The sequence below is a fragment of the Bombina bombina genome, unplaced genomic scaffold, assembly GCF_027579735.1.
Source record: "Bombina bombina isolate aBomBom1 unplaced genomic scaffold, aBomBom1.pri scaffold_801, whole genome shotgun sequence".
Taxonomy (NCBI): domain Eukaryota; kingdom Metazoa; phylum Chordata; class Amphibia; order Anura; family Bombinatoridae; genus Bombina; species Bombina bombina.
In genome coordinates, this window is record NW_026511448.1 from 101,999 (window position 1) to 129,691 (window position 27,693).

Sequence of the window (27,693 nt, forward strand, 5' to 3'; positions counted from 1 at the left end):
ACCTCCCTCCTGGCCCCTTCAGATAGGTGTGAGGGTATGTCAGAACCATTATCATCAGCGTCCTCATGCTCTTCAGTGTTTAAAACAGAGCAATCACGCTTTCTCTGATAAGTAGGCATTTTGGAAAAAAATGCATGCAATAGAATTATCCATTACAGCCATTAATTTGTATGGTAATAAGTATTGGCGCACTAGATGTACTAGGGGCCTCTTGTGTGGGCAAAACTGGTGTAGACACAGAAGGGGATGATGCAGTACCATGCTTACTCCCCTCATTAGAGGAATCATCTTGGGCAATATCATATCTATGGCATTATTATCCCTACTTTGTTTGGACATATGACACAAATATATCACATATATTTAAATGGGGAGACACATTGGCTTTCATACATATAGAACATCGTTATCTGATGGTTCAGACATGTTAAACAGGCTTAAACTTGTCAACAAAGCACAAAAAACGTTTTACAATAAAACCGTTACTGTCCCTTTAAATTTTAAACTGAACACACTTTATTACTGAATATGTGAAAAAGTATGAAGGAATTGTTCAAATTTCACCAAAATTTCACCACAGTAACTTAAAGCCTTAAAAGTATTGCACACCAAATTTGAAAGCTTTAACCCTTAAAATAACGGAACCGGAGCCGTTTTTACAATTAACCCCTATACAGTCCCAGGTATCTGCTTTGCTGAGACCCAACCAAGCCCAGAGGGGAATACGATACCAAATGATGCCTTCTATAAGCTTTTTCAGTGGTTCTTAGCTCCTCACACATGCATCTGCATGCCATGCTTTCCAAAAAAAACTGCGCATTAAAGGCGCGAAAATGAGGCTCTGTCTATGACTAGAAAAGGCCCCCAGTGAAAAAGGTGTCCAATACAGTGCCTGCCGTTTTTATTAAAACAATCCCCAAGATTTAACAACTATTAAAAGTAATAATCTGCCAAATATACTTAGTAAAGTAATCGTTTTAGCCCAGAAAAATGTCTACCAGTTTTTTAAGCCCTAATGAAGCCCTTTATTCTTTTACTTAAACTAAGAAAATGGCTTACCGGTTCCCATAGGGAAAATGACAGCTTCCAGCATTACCGAGTCTTGTTAGAAATGTGTCATACCTCAAGCAGCAAAAGTCTGCTCACTGTTTCCCCCAACTGAAGTTAATTCCTCTCAACAGTCCTGTGTGGAAACAGCCATGGATTTTAGTAACGGTTGCTAAAATCATTTTCCTCTTACAAACAGAAATCTTCATCTCTTTCCTGTTTCAGAGTAAATAGTACATACCAGCACTATTTTAAAATAACAAACTCTTGATTGAAGAATAAAAACTACATTTAAACACCAAAAAACTCTAAGCCATCTCCGTGGAGATGTTGCCTGTACAACGGCAAAGAGAATGACTGGGGAAGGCGGAGCCTAGGAGGGATCATGTGACCAGCTTTGCTGGGCTCTTTGCCATTTCCTGTTGGGGAAGAGAATATCCCCACAAGTAAGGATGACGCCGTGGACCGGACACACCTATGTTGGAGAAAAGCTGCACAAATTCTGCAACACAGTGTAAAAAAGCAGTAAACATAACGAAATTTTTACAGTAATATCATATAGCCTTAGAAAACTTTGCACAGCTATGCAAATAAACAATTAACCCCTTAATGGCAAAACCGGATTGAAAAAACATCAAAACCAGTAAAAAAGACTTTCAGCACTTTGCCACAGCTCTGCTGTGGCGCCTACCTGCCCTTCAGAACAATTTGTGGGGGGAAAAACTTTTTACAGCCCTCAAACACGGCAGGAACCTCAGGAGAAACAGTTAGAATTCTCAGAGGAAAAGAAACTGCACAACTGAGGACCAAAAATAGGCCCCTCCCACCTCACTCGAGTTGTGAGGCCTAACAGACAAACACTAGAGTGTCTCTAAATAAACCATGTGGGTTAAAAAACCCTAAAACAAGCCATAATGACCCCTTTAATCCCTTCCAAAAAAAAAAATTATAATTGCATCATTTACTGAATAAACAAAAACGTTTTTACCAAACAGTGTCACCAGTAACTAATGAGCTGTTCATGCAAGCTGAAATTCCTATCCAAGTGTCTGAATACAGCTTACCCTTCCCTATTGGGGATATTGCCAGCCTTTTCTAGAATTAACACAATCTGTCTAGAAAAATATAGACTGAACATACCTCATATGCAGTTTAGCCTGCAAATCGTTCCCCCAACTGAAGAAGTTTTCCTTTACTCTTCAGCCCTTGTGAGAACAGCAGTGGATTTTAGTTACAAAGTGCTCAGATCATCATCCTCCTTGCAGAAATCTTAATCCCTTTTCTGCCAGAGAGTAAATAGTACACACCAGTACCATTTAAAATAAACTTGCTTGAGAAAATAAAAACCTAACATTTTTGTCACCACACTCTTTGCCCTTCCTAGCAGTTAAGCAGGCAGAGAGAATGACTGGGGGGTGGAGCTAAGGGGGAGCTATATAGGCAGCTCTGCTGTGGGTGCTCTCTCTGCCACTTCCTGTAGGGGAGGAGAATATCCCACAAGTAAGGATGAATCCGTGGACTCGATACATCTTACAAGAGAAATACATTATAGAAGTGCTGTTATAATAAAAACAATGGTTTAGAGGCGGGGGGAATTTTTTTAAATAAAAAACAGACATCACTGAGGCACATCCTGAAAGTTGAGGTTCTAAAGCCATTCATGTTCAAATGCATAAGACTATTGTATAAGTTTAATTTGGTAAAGATACCTGCATTGATAAGGTCTGGATCTACCTCTTCTTCAGTGGGATATGGACCCTGAAAATTTAGAAAAAAAACAAACAAAAAAAAAATTATAAATAAGAATATTTTATATGAGCTATTAAAAAACCACCACAAGTAAACTGTAGATATGAGTTACCTGAATTTTTCAAATCACTAAACTCTTTTACAACAGGGCCTAAGTTGAATTACATTGTAAAAAAACAAACAAACAAAAAAACAGAGGTTAAGAGGTTAAGTAGATATTGCCACAAAAAAAAAAAAAAAAAAAAACACCACACTACTTCTGTGCAGCTTATATGCCTTTAATTTTAAGGGGCACAGTACCTATTTCTCCTTTTGTTAAAATCACTCCTTTCTACGAGGGCTTATTAAAAGTGCTCACTGCTGAGCCTATGGCAAGATTTTTTTCATTAGTGAGCAGACAGGATCTGTCTGCACTTTATTTCAAATTGTGAGCGATTTTCGCCATAGTTATTGGGGAAAATAAGTGAGGTAACACTTGTGCAATGCAACCAATTGCATGAGAGTAGGGCTTGTCAATCAAGCCGGTCGAGTGAATCCGGGGTGTATTTCATCTGCCAACTACAATTTGTAGTAAACTGCTGCTTCATAAACTGCCCCCCTCCCCCAAGTTTGCAAAAAAAAATTAAAGTACTCCAGATAGAATACATTGAACACAGAGATTGAAATATCACTGAAACACTTTTCATGGTTATTTTAATATGGATTTTTGGATATAGCCAGTTGGCCATCCATTTTGGCATCACACCGTGTTTGCATTTTAAGAAACAAGGCTTGAAGGGACACTGAACCCAAATTTTTCTTTCGTGATTCAGAGCATGAAAATTTAAACAACTTTCTATTTACTCCTATTATCAAATTTTCTTTATTCTCTTGGTATCTTTAATGAAATTCAAGAATGTAAGTTTAGATGCCGGCCCATTTTTGGTGAACAACCTGGGTTGTTCTTGCCGATTGGTGGATGAATTTATCCACCAATTAAAAAAAGTGCTGTCCAGAGTGCTGAACCAAAATAAAAGCTTAGATGCCTTTTTCAAATAAAGATAGCAAGAGAACAAAGAAAAATAGGAATAAACTAAAAGGTTGCTAAAAATTGCATGCTCTATCTGAATCACAAAATAAAAAATTTGGGTTCAGTGTCCCTTAAAGACAGACATACTTCCCAATTAGTACTTTTTAAAGATTTAATAAAAAAATAAAATAAAATAGGTGGCATACATGCTTTTAAGGTTGTGTAACAAATCAATATTGTTGCAAAAACTATTAAAATAAACAACAAAACCCACACAAATCATAAACTACACTTCAACCCTTTAAAGTGAAGGTCAATTTTTAATAAAAACAAGGGCACTTTAATTGACATTTTGCTCTCTTCAAAAAAAAATAATAATAAAAAAAAAAATTACCTTTTCATTCTGGCAGCCGCTCCAGCGATTCCCACGGCAGTCTGAAGCCTCTGCAGACGTCAGAAATGACAAATCTGGCTTATGCAATCACGGCCCTCCTCCCCCCCCACTCCGGGGGAATCTTGGCCTGATGCAACGCCGTGATTGGAGGAAGCCGGATTAGTCATTTTGGACCCGCGAAGAAGGCTTGCGATGGGCGGAGGAAGTGCTGGAGCAGCTGCCAGAATGAAAAGGTAAGATTCTGAAGAAAACAAGTGAAATTTCAATTTTGATGAATTAAAGTGCCCTTGTTTTTAATAGGATTAATAAAAACTGGGCACTAATTCATCAAAATTGACCTTCACTTTAAGATAACCAAATGAGAAACTAGTATTTAGTAACAACCCAGTTTGTAGTAATGTTTTAGAGACAGATTTGTTCTTTCACAGACATCTTACCAGCCCAAGAACGCCATTTTCACTCTGCAGATGTACTGTGATGTCTTTCTTGATGAAGTTGCTGGCCAACATTGGAATACCAATTCCCAGATTTGCTGCAGATTATCTTTGTTAAGGTAAATTATGCAGAATATACAGTCATACAAAACATGTTCATTGTATATACGTGGGATATCTGTATATAATTAATGGATGGAAGTTTTAAAGGGACACTAAGCACCTTATAAATTACAAAACATCGTTTTCTTGCAGCAAAATTGACTCTAGCTTTTGAGGGGGGGGGGGGGGACAAAAAACAAACACACAAATGCTAAAGTTGGCTTTACCAAATAACAATTTGTGTCAGCCTTATTTAACCCAGGCTTGCCACAATCATCCTATATAATAAAAGGCCAAGTGTGTTTATCCGAAGCTGTCATGCGCAGTATAGACAGCACGAGGACAAACACACCTGGCCTTTGAGTCTCTAGCTGAGCCTGATGATCTGCGGCACAAGTAGTGAGCGTGGCAGATGGGAGCCAGAGAGAAAAAGAGCCAGAGAGAAAAAGAGCCAGAGAGAAAAAAGAGCGAGCGCGAGAGAGCTCCTCCCCTAACTGCCACCCCTAGTCATTCGACCGAAGACAAGCAAGAAAAAAGGAGAAACTATAGGGTGCAGTGGTGACTGTAGTTTAAAAATAAAAAACACCTGCTTTAAAATGACAGGGCGGGCCGTGGACTGGATACACCACAAGAGAAAGAAATTTATCAGGTAAGCATAAATTTTGTTTTCTCTTGTAAAGGTGTATCCAGTCCACGGGTTCATCCATTACTTGTGGGATACCAATACCAAAGCTTTAGGACACGGATGAAGGGAGGGACAAGGCAGGAACTTAAACGGAAGGCACCACTGCCTGCAAGACCTTTCTCCCAAAAATAGCCTCCGAGGAAGCAAAAGTATCGAATTTGTAGAATTTAGAATAAGTGTGAAGCGAAGACCAAGTCGCCGCCTTACAAATCTGTTCAACAGAGGCCTCATTTTTAAAAGCCCATGTGGAAGCCACCGCTCTAGTGGAATGAGCTGTAATTCTTTCAGGAGGCTGCTGGCCAGCAGTCTCATAAGCTAAGCGGATTATGCTTCTCAGCCAAAAAGAAATCAGTTGCCGAAGCCTTTTGGCCTCTCCTCTGTCCAGAGTAGACAACAAACAAAGCAGATGTTTGACGAAAATCCTTCGTAGCTTGTAAATAAAAGCATGAACCACATCAAGATTGTGTAAAAGACGTTCCTTCTTTGAGGAAGGATTAGGACATAATGAAGGAACAACAATCTCCTGATTGATGTTCTTATTAGATACTACCTTAGGAAGAAACCCAGGTTTTGTACGCAAAACTACCTTATCTGCATGGAAAATCAGATAAGGGGAATCACACTGTAAAGCAGATAACTCCGAAACTCTTCGAGCCGAGGAGATAGCTACTAGAAACAGAACTTTCCAAGATAAAAATTTAATATCTATGGAATGCAAAGGTTCAAACGAAACCTCTTGAAGAACTAAATTTAAACTCCAACTCTGAGCAACAGGTTTAAACACAGGCTTAATTCTAACTAAAGCCTGACAAAACGCCTGAACGTCTGGAACCTCAGCCAGACGTTTGTGCAAAAGAATAGACAGAGCAGAAATCTGTCCCTTTAAGGAACTAGCAGACAATCCTTTCTCCAATCCCTCTTGGAGAAAGGATAAGATTCTAGGAATCTTGACTTTACTCCATGAGTAACCCTTGGATTCACACCATATCTTATGATAGATTTTCCTGGTGACAGGCTTTCGAGCCTGAATTAGGGTATCAATGACCGACTTGGAAAAACCACGCTTTGATAGAATCAAGCGTTCAATCTCCAAGCAGTCAGACGCAGAGAAATTAGATTTGGATGTTTGAAAGGACCTTGAAGTAGATCTGCATACCAAGTGCTGCGTGGCCACGCAGGAGCTATCAAGATCAACCAAGCTCTCTCCTGCTTGATCTTGGCAATCAGACGAGGGAGCAGAGGAAACTGTGGATACACATAAGCCAGGCTGAAGGACCAGGGCGCTGCTAGAGCATCTATCAGCGCTGCCTTGGGATCCCTGGACCTGGACCCGTAACGAGGAAGCTTGGCGTTCTGACGAGACGCCATGAGATCCAGTTCTGGTTTGCCCCATAGTTGAATCAACTGGGCAAATATCTCCGGATGGAGCTCCCACTCCCCCGGATGAAAAGTCTGTCGACTTAAGAAATCCGCCTCCGAGTTCTCTACTGCTGGGATATGGATAGCTGAGAGATGGCAAGAGTGAACCTCTGCCCATAGAATTATATTTGAAACCGCCAACATTGCCAGGGGGCTCCTTGTTCCCCCCTGATGGTTGATATAGGCTACAGTCGTGAAGAGCCTGAAGAGCATTGAATATCGCTCTTGGTTCCAGAATGTTTATTGGAAGGAGGGCTTCCTCCCGAGTCCACGAACCCCGAGCCTTCAGGGAGTTCCAGACTGTGCCCCAACCCAGAAGGCTGGCATCTGTCGTCACTATAGTCCATTCTGGCCTGCGGAAGCTCATTCCCCTGGACAGATGGACCCGAGAGCCACCAGAGAAGAGAATCTCTGGTCTCTTGATTCAGATTTAGCAGAGGGGACAAATCTGTGTAATCCCCATTCCACTGATTGAGCATGCAAAGTTGCAGTGGTCTGAGATGTAGACGGGCAAACTGAACTATGTCCATTGCCCCTACCATTAAGCCGATTACTTCCATACACTGAGCCACTGACGGCTGAGAAGTGGAATAAAGAGCACAGCAGGAAGTTAGAAGCTTTGACAACCCGACCTCTGTCAGATAAATCTTCATTTCTACTGAATCTATCAGAGTTCCTAGGAAGGAAACTCTTGTGAGAAGGGAGAGAGAACTCTTCTTCGTTCACCTTCCACCCATGAGACCTCAGGAATGCCAGAACAATGTCCGTATGGGACTTGGCGATTTGAAAATTTGACGCCTGTATCAGAATGTCGTCTAGGTAAGGAGCCGCCGTTATGCCACGTGGCCTTAGAACCGCCAGTAGGGACCCCAGAACCTTCGTAAAGATTCTTGGTGCCGTGGCTAACCTGAAGGGAAGAGCCACAAACTGGTAATGCCCGTCTAGGAAGGCAAACCTGAGAAACCAATGATCTCTGTGTATCGGAATGTGGAGATAAGCATCCTTTAAGTCCACAGTAGTCATATATTGACCCTCCTGGATCATAGGTAGGATGGTTCGAATAGTCTCCATCTTGAAGGATGGGATCCTGAGAAATTTGTTTAGGATCTTGAGATCCAAGATTGGTCTGAAAGTTCCCTCTTTCTTGGGAACTATAAACAGATTTGAATAGAATCCTTCCCCCTGTTCCTCCCTTGGAACTGGGTGGATCACTCCCATAACTAGTAGGTCTTGAACGCAATGTATGAATGCCTCTCTCTTTATCTGGTTTGCAGATAATTGTGAGAGATGAAATCTCCCTTTTGGAGATGAGGCTTTGAAATCCAGAAGATATCCCTGGGAAACAATCTCCAGAGCCCAGGGATCCTGGACGTCTCTTGCCCAAGCCTGGGTGAATGGAGAAAGTCTGCCCCCAACTAGATCCGGTCCCGGATCGGGGGCTACTCCTTCATGCTGTTTTAGAGGCAGCAGCAGGTTTTTTTGGCCAAGCCTGGTTAGGTTTCCAGACTGGCTTGGACTGGGCAAAATTTCCTTCTTTTGCAGTAGATGAAGATGAAGCTGCGCCACTCTTGAAGTTTCGAAAGGAACGAAAATTAGTCTGTTTGGTCCTTAACTTGTTGGACCTATCCTGGGGAAGGGTGTGGCCTTTTCCTCCAGTAATATCAGAAATGATCTCCTTCAGTCCAGGCCCAAATAGGGTCTGCCCTTTGAAGGGGATGTTGAGAAGCTTAGACTTTGAAGTAACTTAAGCTGACCAGGATTTAAGCCATAGCGCCCTATGTGCCTGAATGGCAAAACCTGAAATCTTAGCCGTTAGCTTAGTTAAATGAAAAACGGCATAAGTAATAAATGAATTGGCTAACTTAAGAGCTTTAAGCCTGTCGAGGATATCATCCAACGGGGTCTCCACCTGTAGAGCCTCTTCAAGAGACTCTAACCAGAAAGCCGCTGCAGCAGTGACTGGGGCAATGCATGCAAGAGGCTGGAGAATAAAACCTTGTTGTATAAAGACGGGGATAGTTGTACGCTTAGCTAGGGTAGAGACTGCTCCCTCCACCTTAGGGACCCTCTGCCATCTATAGGAAACATCTTTTTAAAAGCAGGAGGGGGAGAGAACAGTACACCTGGTCTATCCCATTGCTTCGTAATAATTTCTGAAAACCTCTTAGGGATTGGAAAAACATCAGTGTAAACAGGCACTGCAAAGTATTTGTCCATTTTACACAATTTCTCTGGGACTAAAATGGTGTCACAGTCATCCAGAGTTGCTAAAACCTTCCTGAGCAACAAGCGGAGGTGTTCAAGCTTAAATTTAAATGCTGTCATTTCAGAATCAGACTGAAGTAACGCCTTCCCTGAATCAGAAATGTCACCCACAGATAGCTCTCCTGCTTCGGCTTCTGCACATTGTGAGGGTATATCAGACATAGCTACTAAAGCGTCAGAGAGCTCTGTATTTGTTCTATCCCCAGAGCTGTCTCGCTTTCCTTTTAACCCTGGCAGTTTAGACAATACCTCTGTGAGGGTATGATCATAACTGCCGCCATGTCTTGTAAGGTAAACGCACTGGACGCGCCAGATGTACTTGGCGTCACTTGCGCGGGAGATATAGGTTCTGACACATTGGGAGAGCTAGGTGGTTTAACCTCCCTTTAGTCAGTCTGAGAAACCTCTGGTGCTAAATCTTTAAAAGCCATAATATTGTCTTTATAACTTATAGAAAGGTCAGTGCATTTGGTACACACTCTAAGAGGGGGTTCCACAATGGCTTCTAAACATAATGAACAAGGAGAAAACAAAAGATTGCAACCACACTACACGAGTAAATGGGGACTGCTGATTTGTACCCACAATCAATTTTAAAGTGGGTACCTGCTGGAGTGCTTATGCAAGAATCAATGATTCAAAAAAGAATAGAGTCAGAAATATAGATTTGTGGCTCAAGAAACGGGATGCATTTATTTAGCACTTCCTGTCCCCTAAATTAGGTATGGAACCTTGAATAGGAAGAAAATAGGGGTGGAACAGCGTGTACCTGTGATTAAAACCTAACTTTTATTTCAACACTTAAAAAAAGAATTGTGACATACAATTTAAAAACACAAATTCGCATAGAACTTGGGAATAGGGACTAGATTATAAACGTGATTTAATACTTCTGGGGAAGTCCACAAATGAAAAAAGTATCAGTGTTTAGATACTATAATACCTGATTACGGTGGTCTGAAGATATAACATATGTATAAATTCTCTTGTCTCTCTAGCAACTATGTTGCTGTATCAAATTATACATACATATGATGTTACTGTGAATATTATGTCTCAAGTAGGATTCAATACCGCACAATTCCTCTGTTAGGTATGAATACCAGGTGGAGGTGGTATTTGATTATATTGAATTATATTAGTAAGAGAATAAACTTTTATTGTTACTCTGTAAATTTTGGGATTAATTATGGTATGGTATACAAATACATAGATGGTTCTTCTAGGGGACAGGAAGTGCTAAATAAATGCATCCCGTTTCTTGAGCCACAAATCTATATTTCTGACTCATTTGAATCATTGATTCTTGCATAAGCACTCCAGCAGGTACCCACTTTAAAATTGATTGTGGGTACAAATCAGCAGTCCCCATTTACTCGTGTAGTGCGGTTGCAATCTTTTGTTTTCTCCAGTAGTTCACATTTTCCTATTCGCTACATAGGATTCCCGCAACCTGATCAGCACACACAAAAACATCAGTAGAAAGTATGGCAAACAAATATGATAAAGACAAGCAAACCAGAGAGCAAAAAAGACAAAGTGATCTTAATGAAGTGTTCCAAGACTCATCTAGTGGAAACTCAGATATAACACCTAATAATTTAGACACACTGCTAAGAGAGTTACATAAAAACCTGTTTAAACAGGACAAATTATGGTGGGATGAGCAGTTCTGTGAGCAATACATTCAGAGAAATCTTATCCCAAGGGGACTGCGAATCCAACTCTTCCCAGCCTTTGAATTCAGGAAAAAAGAATTAAGTGTTGAATGGGAAGAAGCCCTGAGTGAATGTTCAGCTAAACTAATGAAAATCCTGATAAAACATAACTCATCAGAATATGAAAGACTGGAAGATCTAATTAAAGTACAGAATGAACAACTAAAATAATTTGAAAATCTTAAAGAATTTGATAACGCATACAAGAAATATCAAAAAGAACTCGACAAGTATGAGAATGAAATTAAAGCAACCAAGAAAGGTAAATTACAGAGAGATATTCTTGATTTTCAAAACAACAAAGTCTATAAATGGAAAAATAAAAATTTCACTTCAAACTATAAAACCCAAAGGAGAGTTAACATTGTGGAAACGGATGTTTCTGATACCGATAATGAGGAACAGGAAAATGATGGTAAAGATCAACAGGAAGAACCTTCAACATCAAAGAAATTATCTACTATTGAAAATAGGAAAAGAAAGTCTTTTTTAGAAGACGATCTAAGTTCAGATTCAGAACCACCAGAAGAGGTGGGAGGTTCCAACAAAAGAAATACAAGGAACAACAACAAGAAGAACATCAAAGACAAATTTCAAAAACCCCCGAGAAGAAATCTGAGTCCATTCTCCCAAATAAGAAAGAACTAAGGATTATAAATTTATCAGATAAAAGACTCTCCAAACATCATATAAGTGTTCTATCCAAAGGATTATCTTTCTGTCCTAACTCCCAACTGGACAAATTCGAAACAATAAAAGACATCCAACTCTTCCTACGCAAACTTCTCCTCAAAAAATATTTTGCAAATAAAGATATACAAGAAAATATATCCAATTTATCCGAAGAAGAACTAGAGTCCTTAAAAAACTTAGAAGATCTACTAACAGAACAAGAAATCCCAGAAGGATCAAACTGGAGAAAAGAATTGAAAAACAAATACAAATTTGTACCAGCCACTAACATCAGCCCTTACATTGATGTATTCAATCAAATAGTTTGCAATTCAATTAACGAACTCAACATTCACACAAAAGCCAAAAACTTGACTAAAAAAGAAAGAGAAGCATTAAAAAAATATGGAAGAATGGAACGACGTGATCATCCGAAACGCAGATAAGGGTGGAAATATTGTCATATAGCCTGAAAGTATGTATCTAAAAGAAGCATCTACTCAACTCTGTAAAACTCTGTATGTTACAGAGAACTATGGAGTAACCCTACAGAACAATTCCACCAGCAATATAACAAATTAATTGATGATGCAAAAAGAAGAGGCCTCATTACAACCAAAGAAACTAAATTTCTAAATGTATCTCACCCAAAAACAGCTACGTTTTATTTGATCCCAAAAATTCACAAAAACAATAAGCAACCTCCTGGTCGTCCAATAGTATCAGGAAACGATAACTTGACCGAAAAAGCAAGTCAGTACATCGATCTTAGACAATTCTTAACCCAACTTCCATCGTATGTGAGAGATACCATGGAAGTACTACAAATCATTCAAGATATCCATATCTCCAAAACAACATGGTTAGTAACTTCGGACGTCGAATCTTTGTACACCAGCATAAATCATCAACTTGGACTTAATGCTGTAAAATACTTCCTAGACATGTCATCAGAAGAAAGTCAAGATTATAATGAATTTGATAAATTTACTCAAGTTCGTGTTAACCAAAAATTACTTTCTTTTCAATAACAAATACTATCTTCAAACCCAAGGAACAGCGATGGGCACTGCATGTGCACCCACGTATGCCAACCTGTTCCTAGGCTGGTGGGAACAAAAACATGTTTTCTCAGATACCAATGATCAATACACTAAACATATCCCAATGTGGATTAGATACATTGACGATATCCTATTCCTATGGGAAGGACCTGAATCTGAATTGGATAATTTCCTCAAACACCTAAACAATAACAAATTAAACATCAAATTAACCTATGAAAAAAGTTTGACAAATATATCCTTCCTAGACTTACTCATTCAGAAGAATTCTGATGGTACACTCTCAACAGATCTATACAGAAAAAGTACAGCCACCAACAACGTACTACATTCAACCAGCGCACACGCACCCAATACCACCAAGTCCCTACCCATTGGGGAATTTCTAAGGATAAAACGTAACTGCTCAGATGAACAAATTTTTAGAAAAAGAGCCGCAGAACTGGAAAAGAGGTTAAAAGCGAGAGGTTACAGCAAAAGATCTATCCTAAAAGCTAAAAAAAGAGCATATAATACACCGAGATCTGACCTACTGAAGGTCCGTGCAAAAAAACAGGACAACAAAACAAGATTAGTCTTAACTTATAATGATCAATCACAAGAAGTCATCAGAATCATTCAAAACAACTGGCATATACTGCAAGCTGATCCAGTTCTAAAAAGTATAATTGGACAGAAAGCAGAAATCAGCTACAGAAGATCAAAAAATCTAAAAGAAAGATTAAGCCCTAGCCATTACACCAAGAAAACGAAATCAGTAAGAACTCCTGAGAAAGGCTCTTTCCCCTGTGGAAGCTGTTCAACCTGCTCACATATGATGAAAAAGAAAAAAACTATTACAGACAGATTTGGTAAATCCCACCAAATCAAAACATACATAAGTTGTAACACTGTGGGACTTATATATGCCCTCCAATGCAAGTGTCCCTACACATATATAGGCATGACCACTAGAAAGCTACACACAAGAGTTATGGAACACCTTCGAAATATTCGTAATGCTCCTAAAGACATACAAAAAGATAAAAAAATTAACATCTGTAGCATCCCACTTTCTAAAACATCATCATTGTAAAACCTCTGAATTGAAATGTTACGGCGTCCAAAAGTTGTCCCTAGGGCTAAGAGGAGGAGACCTGGAGAAGGCCCTCCAAAAGATAGAAACCAAATGGATATACCTTATGGATTGCGTTCATCCAAAAAGGTTTAAATGAACAAAATAATTACTCCATGTTCTTATAACTCGGAAAAATAAAATGAAAACTATCAAAATTGATATACAAACTATGTACTCAAATTCCACACAATGACAAAAACAAGCTACGTGTTCTCATAAGAGTTCACATTACAATAATATAAATGTCAAGATTTCTTCTGTAAAACAATAAAATGTATCCAGTAAACACAACCATTTCAAACTCACAAATTAGAATTTAATCAATACAATACTCACACCTTTTCGTTTTTAATTTCATTAATAAACAAACTCACGTTTTTTCCCTCACTCCCCATACACTCCAAACTATTCACTCAAAACTTTAGTGACACTCACTCCTTTCAAAATCTTTTTTCACTTGACTTAGAATTCCTTCTTTTCAATTCATCACAGTTTCCATCCACTTCTATTCCCCGAATCCCTCACACCATCACAGTCTACAAATAGCACATCACACCATCACTCACATTTTATAGCCAATTTCACCTTACTACTTTACACTCAAGTGCAATATATGTTCCCGATATTGAGTATGTTTTCACCTCTAGAGCAATATTGTTTCGCATCTTAGTAGGTCACAACCCCCCCACAAAAAATGTTTTAGACATTAGCACTCGAAGGTTATATTAACTGTTTGGTATCAAATTCAAATTGGAAATTTAATTTTAAAGGAACATTTTTCCAAATCGTCCTATCCAAAAAAGCAGCCACTATAACAAATCACATGAAGTACCCACCTTTTCTCTAAATCACTACAGAGTAGCCTATCTAAAGCAACTTTTGCATCACTAGCACAATAGCTTATCGTCACTTTTGTCACTTATAAAAAATAAACCCACACTTAAAAGTATACATAATATTTATCATAGAAGAGATTTCACAACATAAATTAATCAGTTTTCTGTGTATTTGCCCTGAGGTGATAGAATGGGAGACAACCCAGGTTAAACTTAGAAGATTCTGATAGATCCGTTCAACTCAAGTGTATGACAGATACGTACAATGATAGCCATATTTTTTGTATCATCATATCCATCGATATATCAACACTAATCTGAACTTAAGATAAAATGATAGATGTTCACGCAAAGTATAAGGCTGTATTCAGTTCATCAATACACATTATACCTAGTATAAACACACATCATAATTCATCATAGTACAGCAGGTACTTATGACAACATGTGAATGTGTTAAGAACGGTATCAATCAAATAGACACAGATCTCTAATATTTCAATCACACACTAAGAATCTTATATAGTACAATAGTAGTACATAATATGTAAGTTCAAGAAGCAATCCAAATATATTAAGAGAATAAGTCATTAATTTGCGATCGACGAGATTCAAACAGCCATCAATCAAGCACCTAGGGGTTCTGATAGGCGACCAACTGACGTAAGGGTGGAGCAAAGCCAATAAATCACCTAAGATCGTTGCGCGCGTCACCCTTTGAAAAAGCCGGAATTACAAACGGCGAAACATGTTAGGGAGAGGTTGACATTTCTATTTCAACCTATTTAGTGGTTTTAAATAAGCAATTGAACATAGAACTTAGATCGTAAAATATGAACATTTACTAAAAATGAATGTATGAAGTAAGATTGGGAACCAATTTAAAATAAGTTGGGGGAGTCCGAAGTGAATGCTTTTACATTAGTAATATAACAATATGGTGTGAATGCAAGGATAGTAATACAACAATATGGTGTGAATGCAAAAAGTGTGGCTTTGAACTTAACAAAGTAACCGCTGCTATAGAAGTATCACCACTACTTGACCTAATTTCACTATAGTTTATTAGACGCAAGTCAATATTATAAAGGTCACAAGGCTGCTATACTAGAATATACCGGTTCCTAAGCAATACCGCTCGAAAACAAAAGGCAATTACAATTTAGCTCAGACGTTACATTTAACAAATTGAGACCCAGATTTATATAGTCTGCTTAGCACTATAACTACTAAGAGTTCTAGAATAACACGAGCGAGATTATTCAAGTAAACTATTTAGATCAAGGTATATAAGATCATCACGGTATTACATAGCCAGCAGCATTACTCAAGAATATAAGTGAACTGCAACAGCTTGCAAATAGCATAGTGAATAAATACTTTACTAAAAGCTAAGATATATCGCTGAATGTATCAAACACATACACAAACTTTAGCAATTGAAGAAACAATATAGAAGGTTAAGTGTACTGATTTTCAACAAAAATCAAGAAATATACTGACATATACAACAAATCGAGTCACACAAACTGTACCTAATTCAAAGTCAATATATTTATCATAAGGGGAAGGAATAATTACCCCAATATCGATTTGATTTCACAAAAAACAGAACCAATATCTAACTTGTCTGCAGATTGCAATCCTAGCATTCAGCAAGTATCTATACAAAATAAAAAAGATACGTTCAAAAAGAAGCAGAATAATAACTAAGTTATATTGCCACACTTAGACCACTTTCATATGTATCAACCAATATAATCTCCAACTATCGATATCAAGTATCTGTATCAATGACCCAAACAACAAACTTTGTGTGTTACATAAAAATATTTTAACTAAAGATCTTATATCGTCGATTCAAATGTTTATGGATCAATACCTAATGTGACTGAGAATATAGAGAATACACAACGGTGTAAAATTCAAACACAGTGAATTACATTAATCATTACTCTGTATATCATGATTTGATTCTTCAGGGGTACTTACTTAAAAAATATTAAGAGAAAAGAAATAAAAGCAGTTGTACTAAGTGCAGTGCCCCAGAAATAAGGGCAATGCTCCCATTATTATCTTAAGCACTAAGAAAAAAATCGCTATATAAGCATCACTGTAAAATCATTAATGCACAGTACTCAATGCAAATAACAAGACAATAATATCTAAAGGCAGGTATTCCTGCAGCTTATTTCAGCTATTATTTCCTGATATCCGAACCCCACAATATACAGAAGAACCATCTATGTATTTGTATACCATACCATAATTAATCCCAAAATTTACAGAGTAACAATAAAAGTTTATTCTCTTACTAATATAATTCAATATAATCAAATACCACCTCTACCTGGTATTCATACCTAACAGAGGAATTGTGCGGTATTGAATCCTACTTGAGAGACATAATATTCACAGTAACATCATATGTATGTATAATTTGATACAGCAACATAGTTGCTAGAGAGACAAGAGAATTTATACATATGTTATATCTTCAGACCACCGTAATCAGGTATTACAGTATCCAAACACTGATACTTTTTTCATTTGTGGACTTCCCCAGAAGTATTAAATCACGTTTATAATCTAGTCCCTATTCCCAAGTTCTATGCGAATTTGTGTTTTTAAATTGTATGTCACAATTCTTTTTTTAAGTGTTGAAATAAAAGTTAGGTTTTAATCACAGGTACACGCTGTTCCACCCCTATTTTCTTCCTATTCAAGGTTCCATACCTAATTTAGGGGACAGGAAGTGCTAAATAAATGCATCCCGTTTCTTGAGCCACAAATCTATATTTCTGACTCTATTCTTTTTTGAATAATGAACAAGGAGTTTCCTCTATGTCAGACATGTTTAACAGACTAGTAATGAGACAAGCAAGCTTGGAAAACACTTTAATAAATGTGAAAAAGCAATAACAAAAACAGTACTGTGCCTTTAAGAGAAAAAAACTACCACATAAACTGCAAAAAAGTGTTAAAAAGTAGTAAACTCTATGAAATTTTTACAGTGTGTATAGCTAAAGCAGCATTGCACCCACTTGCAAATGGATGATTAACCCCTTAGGCCCCAAACCAGATTAGAAAAACGGTAAAACCGTTAAAAAACAGTCAAACACACTGCCACAGCTCTGCTGTGGTCCTACCTGCCCTTAAACACGATTTTTGCAGGATAAAAACCCTCTATAGCGGTCCTAGCTGCCAGAGGACTCCTTTAGGGAAGCTGGATGTCTCAGTCTGAATATCAACTGCGCGAAAATAGGCCCCTCCTACCATGCACTCAATGTCAGAGGGCCTTAAAAAAGTACTCCTAGGAGTGATCTAACAAGCCATGTGGAAAACTAGGCCCCAAATAAAGATTTATCACCCTCAGAGAAAAAACGTTTTTTCTGTAAGTTATGCAAACGTTTTTACACTAAGTAACATGAGTTAACATGATTACCCTTATCTTGTAAGCATGATCCCAGTCGTTAAATCACTGTATCAGGCTTACCTCAAATATACCAGGCATTGTCAGCATTTTCTAGACTTTATCTCTCTAGAAAAAAAATATACTGAACATACCTCAAAGCAGGTGATCTGCAAACCGTCCCCCCAACTGAAGTTTTCTTTCCATACTCTTCAGTTATGTGTGAGAACAGCAATGGACCTTAGTTACAAACCGCTAAGATCATCAACCTCCAAGCAGATTTTTCTTCCAATTTCTGCCTGAGAGTAAAACAGTACAACGCCGGTACCGTTTAAAAATAAACTCTTGATTGAAGGTAAAAACTACACTAAGTCACCACATATCTCTTGATACTTCCTTTCTTGTAGAGAGTTGCAAGAGAATGACTGGGGGTGGCAGTTAGGGGAGGAGCTATATAGACAGCTCTGCTGTTGGTGTCCTCTTGCAACTTCCTGTTGGGAAGGAGAATATCCCACAAGTAAAGAATGAACCCGTGGACTGAATACACCTTTACAAGAAGAGAGAGCGCGAGCGGGCAAGCGCGAGCAAAAGAGCGCGAGCGGGCAAGCGCGAGCAAAAGAGAGCGCGAGCGGGCAAGCGCGAGCAAAAGAGAGCGCGAGCGGGCAAGCGCGAGCAAAAGAGAGCGCGAGCGGGCAAGCGCGAGCAAAAGAGAGCGCGAGCGGGCAAGCGCGAGCAAAAGAGCGCGAGCGGGCAAGCGCGAGCAAAAGAGCGCGAGCGGGCAAGCGCGAGCAAAAGAGCGCGAGCGGGCAAGCGCGAGCAAAAGAGGGCGAGCGGGCAAGCGCGAGCAAAAGAGGGCGAGCGGGCAAGCGCGAGCAAAAGAGGGCGAGCGGGCAAGCGCGAGCAAAAGAGGGCGAGCGGGCAAGCGCGAGCAAAAGAGGGCGAGCGGGCAAGCGCGAGCAAAAGAGGGCGAGCGGGCAAGCGCGAGCAAAAGAGGGCGAGCGGGCAAGCGCGAGCAAAAGAGAGCGCGAGCGGGCAAGCGCGAGCAAAAGAGAGCGCGAGCGGGCAAGCGCGAGCAAAAGAGAGCGCGAGCGGGCAAGCGCGAGCAAAAGAGAGCGCGAGCGGGCAAGCGCGAGCAAAAGAGAGCGCGAGCAAAAGAGAGCGCGAGCAAAAGAGAGCGCGAGCAAAAGAGAGCGCGAGCAAAAGAGCGCGAGCGGGCAAGCGCGAGCAAAAGAGCGCGAGCGGGCAAGCGCGAGCAAAAGAGCGCGAGCGGGCAAGCGCGAGCAAAAGAGGGCGAGCGGGCAAGCGCGAGCAAAAGAGGGCGAGCGGGCAAGCGCGAGCAAAAGAGGGCGAGCGGGCAAGCGCGAGCAAAAGAGGGCGAGCGGGCAAGCGCGAGCAAAAGAGGGCGAGCGGGCAAGCGCGAGCAAAAGAGGGCGAGCGGGCAAGCGCGAGCAAAAGAGAGCGCGAGCGGGCAAGCGCGGGCAAAAGAGCGCGCGAGCGGGCAAGCGCGAGCAAAAGAGCGCGCGAGCGGGCAAGCGCGAGCAAAAGAGAGCGCGAGCGGGCAAGCGCGAGCAAAAGAGAGCGCGAGCGGGCAAGCGCGAGCAAAAGAGAGCGCGAGCAAAAGAGAGCGCGAGCAAAAGAGAGCGCGAGCGGGCAAGCGCGAGCAAAAGAGCGCGAGCGGGCAAGCGCGAGCAAAAGAGCGCGAGCGGGCAAGCGCGAGCAAAAGAGCGCGAGCGGGCAAGCGCGAGCAAAAGAGCGCGAGCGGGCAAGCGCGAGCAAAAGAGCGCGAGCGGGCAAGCGCGAGCAAAAGAGCGCGAGCGGGCAAGCACGAGCAAAAGAGCGCGAGCGGGCAAGCGCGAGCAAAAGAGCGCGAGCGGGCAAGCGCGAGCGGGCAAGCGGGCAAGCAAAAGAGCGCGAGCGGGCAAGCGCGAGCAAAAGAGCGCGAGCGGGCAAGCGCGAGCAAAAGAGCGCGAGCGGGCAAGCGCGAGCAAAAGAGCGCGGGCAAAAGAGAGCGAGCAAAAGAGCGCGAAGGAGAAAGCGCAAGGGGTGGGACCGCTGTACTGCAAAAAAAAAACACCCGTGTGAACGGGCTTTAGGACTAATTGTTAGTATAAATGGCATGGTTATGCAATTTTTTGTAATTGGACTTTAGCTGATAAATAGGCCAAAAAAAAAAAAAAAAGTGTACTATAAAATGGTTTCCCCTTTAAAGATGTTTGCAATGACTCATACCAGCCGCCAAGTTTTAAAATGAATGTCTCTTGGGTTTATTTTTGTATATGAAATAGTTACTGCTAAATGCCAAACTACAATGCCATAAAATGGGCTGAGCTTGTATTTAGTGCAGACCTAGTTAGTTTATTTCTGCGTAAATAGTCTTCCTTATGTCTAACTGTTCACTCAACCACCAATACATAGAATGAACAATGGAAAAATTAACACTCTAGTACCTCTGTACTAGATTAAGTTATGGGTTTTTATATAAAAAAAAAAATATATATATATAAAAAAAAAAAATTATGACATTTGTGAGAGAGAGAATGTTGAAGATAGCGACCGCCAGCAGCATTCAGCTTTTCTCATAGCTAAATTTCTTTCAGTGAAAGAGCAACACAATCTGTGCAAATCCAGATCTTAGAGTGTTATATAGCAAGACAACAAAATGCATTTGAATTACATTGTGCTCGTCCCTATGTCGTAGCTCAATACTATGCAGTTAGTGGTCAATTTGGATGTCTTAATCATGTGCTATTATATGGTTTGTACACATTTACTTGCAGATTGGCATTTGATGACAATTTGGTTTCCTACTGACACGTTTTACCCTTCATTTAAAATATTTTTATTAATAGTTTAGAGATTATAAAAATTGATTGTTCAGTTTTGTGATTATGCATTTTTTAAAATATCCAAGTGCATAATTTTACTTTACTAAAAATGTTTAAATATGCTCTCCCATTTAAAAAAAAAAAGGGACCAGTCAACGCAGTAGATTTGCATAATCAACAAATACAAGATAAGACAATGCAATAGCACTTAGGAAAAAATCAACTATTAATTTGAAGTTCAGACTGACAATTTTAAGTTAAGTCGATTTCCACTCCCCATTATCATGTGACAGCCATCAGCCAATCACAAATTCATATAAGCTTATTCTGTGAATTAAAGAAAAAGGGTAGGGAAAGGGAGGCTAGTAGAGCCAGATTAATAATTCTTTACCTAGGACTGTATGGCAACGCCCAGGTGCAAACAAAACCTTATATGAAGGAAAAAATAATAGCCAATGTGCAGACCCTTTAAATATTTAGATAATTATTATCAAAAAGGGAGATACTACAACAACCGCAATTAGATTGTTATAATGCATAGACAGGGATTGCAGCACATATTTTTTTATATAATTTTTTGCCCTGAGGAAACCCCTGTGCTCTCTGGTTGTCACGTGGGGGGTGAAACGTACGTCGGCAGTGACGTAAGAAGTGGAGACGGACATGCACGAAGGACAGATCGCTGTGGCGTCTACGCTGTGCTAGATTGTAGCATGTTTGATTTGGAATCTATCTACACACGGAAACCATTTGGAAGTTCTTTTACAGAAAGCAAAGACACGGTTGTATAATTAATTGAACGTTTACCATCTGAATTTTCAGCTCATTTACCTGGACATCCGAAGGTGTTTTAAATGCACCATCTGTACACACAGATCCTAGTAATGGGACATGCCTAAGCCCTGAAAAGGGTGACCACTACCTGTGTACACGTTTGTTTATGCTATTCAGACACTGTCATGTATTAAATGAGTTTTAATGCGCTGTAATTCATTTCCATTCTCTATACAACTGTAACAGACCGAAAAAGAGTTACTTTGGGGTAGTTTTAACATAGATCCAGAATCAATATTATTCATGACACCGGATACCTTTATATTTGGTGGTGCCCGCTGAATACTGGAGTTGTTATATACTATCCCCATAACCTCTATTGGTCTTTGGAAATACTGTTCAACTAGTACATGTATAGTATATACTGCTTAATGCTATTAAGTTTTCAACAATTAGTCTGTATACACTGGGGTTAAGAAACATAGATCCTGATATGTGATAACATGACACCTGATACCTCTCATTCAGTTGGTGGTGCCCGCTGTTACAGGTGTTGCTTTCTCTAGCCCCCTACAGACTATATTGTCCTCTATCAGTAATAATTTTGAGGATATTTTCTGCACAATTTGGCCAAATTTAGGTATAGTGCATATGACTTAAGCATTACAATTTTTCATCTTTAAAGTAATATTGGTTGTATAAATTCACTGTTTGTTTATCTATATACATGTGTTGTTTTGACAAAGATCCTCAATGATCACTATGGTGGCGGATTTTACGCCTACACATAACCACCCTCTAGTGGAGGTGTTGTCAATTTAAACAGTCGATACCTGTTTGCTCTTCTGGTTTCATTCTGTGTGAACTAAAATAAAATTGCACAGCCAATCTGTGCTTGTGCATTTGTCCAAACACGCTTCTTGACCCATCGATTCATGTGTTTTTTAATTTAGTGGTTACCTTCTATTCAACTTTAACGCTGGGTGGCATATGTGAATGTGGGGAATGAGTATATATCTACACACACCGCTATTTTAGCGGAGCTTTAGAATTTTACAAAGCTAATTAAAAATTATATAAAAAAATATGTGCTGCAATCCCTGTCTATGCATTATAACAATCTAATTGCGGTTGTTGTAGTATCTCCCTTTTTGATAATTATTTATTCTGTGAATTCTTGCACATGCTCAGTAGGAGCTGGTGACTCAAAAAGTGTAAATATAAAAAGACTGCCCTTTTTTTAAATGGAAGTAACTGGAAAGTTGTTTAACCCCTTAAGGACCAGCGACGTACCCTGTATGTCGCTGGCCTTTTTTTGGGACTTGATTGTTTTATATCGCAGTCTTGCTACCAGCGTTGAGACTGCTCTATTCCACAAAGCCTGCTGGAGGGAGGGAATTAATAGCGTGTTCTTGCTAGACTTGTGCTATTATGTCCTGAAAAAACCCTTAACGACCAGTGACATATAGGGTACATTGTGGTCATTAAGGGGTTAAAATTGCATTTTCTATCTGAATAATGAAAGCTCAATTTTGACTTGAGTGTGTTTAATAAAAAAAAAATAAAAAAACTTATCTAGCTTACCCATTAAACATCCATCAAGAAGTCTATTTTGCATAGAAGTGATACAACTCCTTTAATCAGAACCAACAACAAATTACTTGTACAGAGTAGACATTTTAACCCCTGGAAGCAAGTAATACATACAGGAGCACTTTTAAGCCTTTTGTGCCAAAAAAAATTAAAATAATGGATTTACAAAATAAGTGTCCTGTTCCAATTGCTCTTTTTTGATTGAGTGGGGGGGGGGGGAACCCTCTAATTTCTTATCCATAGGATCTAGGAAAGCACAACTGTCCTCGACGGGGATAGTTGTACGCTTAGCTAGGGTAGAGACTGCTCCCTCCACCTTAGGGACCCTCTGCCATCTATGGGAAACATCTTTTTAAAAGCAGGAGGGGGAGAGAACAGTACACCGGGTCTATCCCATTCCTTCGACAATAAATAAAGATACCATACATGCCATCTTCAAATTCCAATGCTGCTCTGCGGATTATCCTCTCTCTTACAATGTCGGAATCCTTTTTAGGTTTAGGTTTTGAATTTTCAGATTTTCGGAGTGTTAATCTCTATTAAGATAAAAAGAAAACAATTTGATAAAATGAGAGGGGTAAAAACAATTTATGCTTAACTGAAATTCTATTCTTTCCTGGCATGGAGAGAGTCCACAAATCCATTCTAATTACTAGTGGGAATTCAACTCCTGGCCACCAGGAGGCGGCAAAGAACACTTCAAAGCAAATCTAAGTATCCTCCCACTTCCCACAATCCCCCAGTCATTCAGTCGAAGGAATATGGAATGAGGACACAAAGGGTATAGAGGTGCCTGAAGTTCATAAAATTATATAAGTCATCTCAAAATTTAAATAAAGGCGGGTTGTGGACTCTCCATGCCAGGAAAGAAAATAATCAGTTAAGCATACATTTTTTTCTGTCCAATGGCATGGAGATTCAATGAATCCATTCCAATTACTAGTGGGAACCAATACCTAAGCTAGAGGATACAGAATGGAAGGGAGGGAGAACAAAAACAGGTGGACCTAAACAGAAGACACCACCGCTTGAAGAACTTTACTTCCAAAAGAATCCTCAAAGGCAAAAAACATAGAATTTGTAGAATTTGGAAAAATTATGCAACGAAGCCCAAGTTGCAGATTTGTTCCACAGAAACTTAATTTTTAAATGCCCAGGAAGAAGAAACATCCCTCGTGGAATGAGCAGTGATTCTCTCAGGAGGTTGCTGTCCAGCAGTCTCATAGGCTAAACAAATACTCCTCTGTAGCTAAAAGGAAAGAAAGTAGCCGTAGCTTTCTGACCCTTGCGCTTCCCAGAACAAACAAACCAGAAGACTAAGGACTTTCGTCAGTCGCCTGAAGATAAAACTTCAAAGCACGCACAAAATCCAGGTTAGGCAACAGACGTTCCTTATGAGAAGGATTAGGACAGAACAAAGGACAAAAGATAATTTCCATATTGATATTGCAGGCCGAAAAACCTTAGGAAGAAAACAGAATTTATGTTTACCTGATAAATTACTTTCTCCAACGGTGTGTCCGGTCCACGGCGTCATCCTTACTTGTGGGATATTCTCTTCCCCAACAGGAAATGGCAAAGAGCCCAGCAAAGCTGGTCACATGATCCCTCCTAGGCTCCGCCTACCCCAGTCATTCGACCGACGTTAAGGAGGAATATTTGCATAGGAGAAACCATATGTTACCGTGGTGACTGTAGTTAAAGAAAATAAATTATCAGACCTGATTAAAAAAACCAGGGCGGGCCGTGGACCGGACACACCGTTGGAGAAAGTAATTTATCAGGTAAACATAAATTCTGTTTTCTCCAACATAGGTGTGTCCGGTCCACGGCGTCATCCTTACTTGTGGGAACCAATACCAAAGCTTTAGGACACGGATGAAGGGAGGGAGCAAATCAGGTCACCTAAATGGAAGGCACCACGGCTTGCAAAACCTTTCTCCCAAAAATAGCCTCAGAAGAAGCAAAAGTATCAAATTTGTAAAATTTAGAAAAAGTGTGCAGTGAAGACCAAGTCGCTGCCTTACATATCTGATCAACAGAAGCCTCGTTCTTGAAGGCCCATGTGGAAGCCACAGCCCTAGTGGAGTGAGCTGTGATTCTTTCAGGAGGCTGCCGTCCGGCAGTCTCATAAGCCAATCGGATAATGCTTTTAATCCAGAAGGAGAGAGAGGTAGAAGTTGCTTTTTGACCTCTCCGTTTACCAGAATAAACAACAAACAAAGACAAAGTTTGTCTGAAATCCTTAGTAGCTGCTAAGTAAAATTTGAGAGCACGAACTACATCCAAGTTGTGCAACAAACGTTCCTTCTTTGAAACTGGATTAGGACACAAAGAAGGCACAACTATCTCCTGGTTAATGTTTTTGTTAGAAACAACTTTTGGAAGAAAACCAGGTTTAGTACGCAAAACCACCTTATCTGCATGGAACACCAGATAAGGAGAAGAACACTGCAGAGCAGATAATTCTGAAACTCTTCTAGCAGAAGAAATTGCAACCAAAAACAAAACTTTCCAAGATAATAACTTAATATCAACGGAATGTAAGGGTTCAAACGGAACCCCCTGAAGAACTGAAAGAACTAGGTTGAGACTCCAAGGAGGAGTCAAAATTTTGTAAACAGGCTTGATTCTAACCAGAGCCTGAACAAAGGCTAGAACATCTGGCACAGCTGCCAGCTTTTTGTGAAGTAACACAGACAAGGCAGAAATCTGTCCCATCAAGGAACTTACAGATAATCCTTTTCCCAATCCTTCTCGAAGGAAGGATAGACTCTTAGGAATCTTAACCTTGTCCCAAGGGAATCCTGCAGATTCACACCAACAGATATACCAAATTATGTGGTAATTTTTCTGGTTACAGGCTTTCAGGCCTGAACAAGAGTATTAATAACAGAATCTGAGAACCCTCGCTTTGATAAGATCAAGCGTTCAATCTCCAAGCAGTCAGCTGGAGTGGGTCGAACGGACCTAGAACAAGAAGGTCTCGTCTCAAAGGTAGCTTCCATGGTGGAGCCGATGACATATTCACCAGATCTGCATACCAAGTCCTGCGTGGCCACGCAGGAGCTATCAAAATCACCGACGCCCTCTCCTGATTAATCCTGGCTACCAGCCTGGGGATGAGAGGAAACGGCGGGAACACATAAGCTAGTTTGAAGGTCCAAGGTGCTACTAGTGCATCCACTAGAGCCGCCTTGGGATCCCTGGATCTGTACCCGTAGTAAGGAACTCTGAAGTTCTGACGAGAGGCCATCAGATCCATGTCTGGAATGCCCCACGGTTGAGTGACTTGGGCAAAGATTTCCGGATGGAGTTCCCACTCCCCCGGATGCAATGTCTGACGACTCAGAAAATCCGCTTCCCAATTTTCCACTCCTGGGATGTGGATAGCAGACAGGTGGCAGGAGTGAGACTCCGCCCATAGAATGATTTTGGTCACTTCTTCCATCGCTAGGGAACTCCTTGTTCCCCCCTGATGGTTGATGTATGAACTTGGCCCTCGCTAGCAGAGGCCAAGCTTTGAGAGCATTGAATATCGCTCTCAGTTCCAGAATATTTATCGGTAGAAGAGATTCTACCCGAGACCAAAGACCCTGAGCTTTCAGGGATCCCCAGACCGCGCCCCAGCCCATCAGACTGGCGTCGGTCGTGACAATGACCCACTCTGGTCTGCGGAAGGTCATCCCTTGTGACAGGTTGTCCAGGGACAGCCACCAACGGAATGAGTCTCTGGTCCTCTGATTTACTTGTATCTTCGGAGACAAGTCTGAATAGTCCCCATTCCACTGACTGAGCATGAACAGTTGTAATGGTCTTAGATGAATGCGCACAAAAGGAACTATGTCCATTGCCGCTACCATCAAACCTATCACTTCCATGCACTGCGCTATGGAAGGAAGAGGAACGGAATGAAGTATCCGACAAGAGTCTAGGAGTTTCGTTTTTCTGGCTTCTGTCAGAAAAATCCTCATTTCTAAGGAGTCTATTATAGTTCCCAAGAAGGGAACCCTCGTTGACGGAGATAGAGAACTCTTTTCCACGTTCACTTTCCATCCGTGAGATCTGAGAAAGGCCAGGACAATGTCCGTGTGAGCCTTTACTTGAGGAAGGGACGACGCTCGAATCAGAATGTCGTCCAAGTAAGGTACTACAGCAATGCCCCTTGGTCTTAGCACCGCCAGAAGGGACCCTAGTACCTATGAGAAAATCCTAGGAGCAGTGGCTAATCCGAAAGAAAACGCCACGAACTGGAAATGCTTGTCCAGGAATGCAAACCTTAGGAACCGATGATGTTCCTTGTGGATAGGAATATGTAGATACGCATCCTTGAAATCCACCTTGGTCATGAATTGACCTTCCTGGATGGAAGGAAGAAGTGTTCGAATGGTTTCCATCTTGAACGATGGAACCTTGAGAAACTTGTTCAAGATCTTGAGATCTAAGATTGGTCTGAACGTTCCCTCTTTTTTGGGAACTATGAACAGATTGGAGTAGAACCCCATCCCTTGTTCTCCTAATGGAACAGGATGAATCACTCCCATTTTTAGCAGGTCTTCTACCCAATGTAAGAATGCC

The 27,693-nt window shown here is 40.4% G+C and overlaps 1 protein-coding gene across 1 annotated transcript in view; it reads right to left on the bottom strand.

The window, feature by feature from the left end:
* Positions 1-23,675, bottom strand: part of LOC128643756 (succinyl-CoA:3-ketoacid coenzyme A transferase 1, mitochondrial-like) — a 69,226-nt gene extending 45,551 nt beyond the window's left edge. Inside the window, exons 1-3 of the mRNA XM_053696575.1 lie at positions 23,537-23,675; positions 4,637-4,731; positions 2,757-2,805 (exon numbers count right to left, since the gene is read on the bottom strand). Of these exons, the coding sequence (XP_053552550.1) occupies positions 2,757-2,805; positions 4,637-4,731; positions 23,537-23,543 (151 nt within the window). The 5' untranslated portion in view covers positions 23,544-23,675. The remainder of the gene's footprint in view (positions 1-2,756; positions 2,806-4,636; positions 4,732-23,536) is intronic.
* Positions 23,676-27,693: the final 4,018 nt, after the last annotated feature.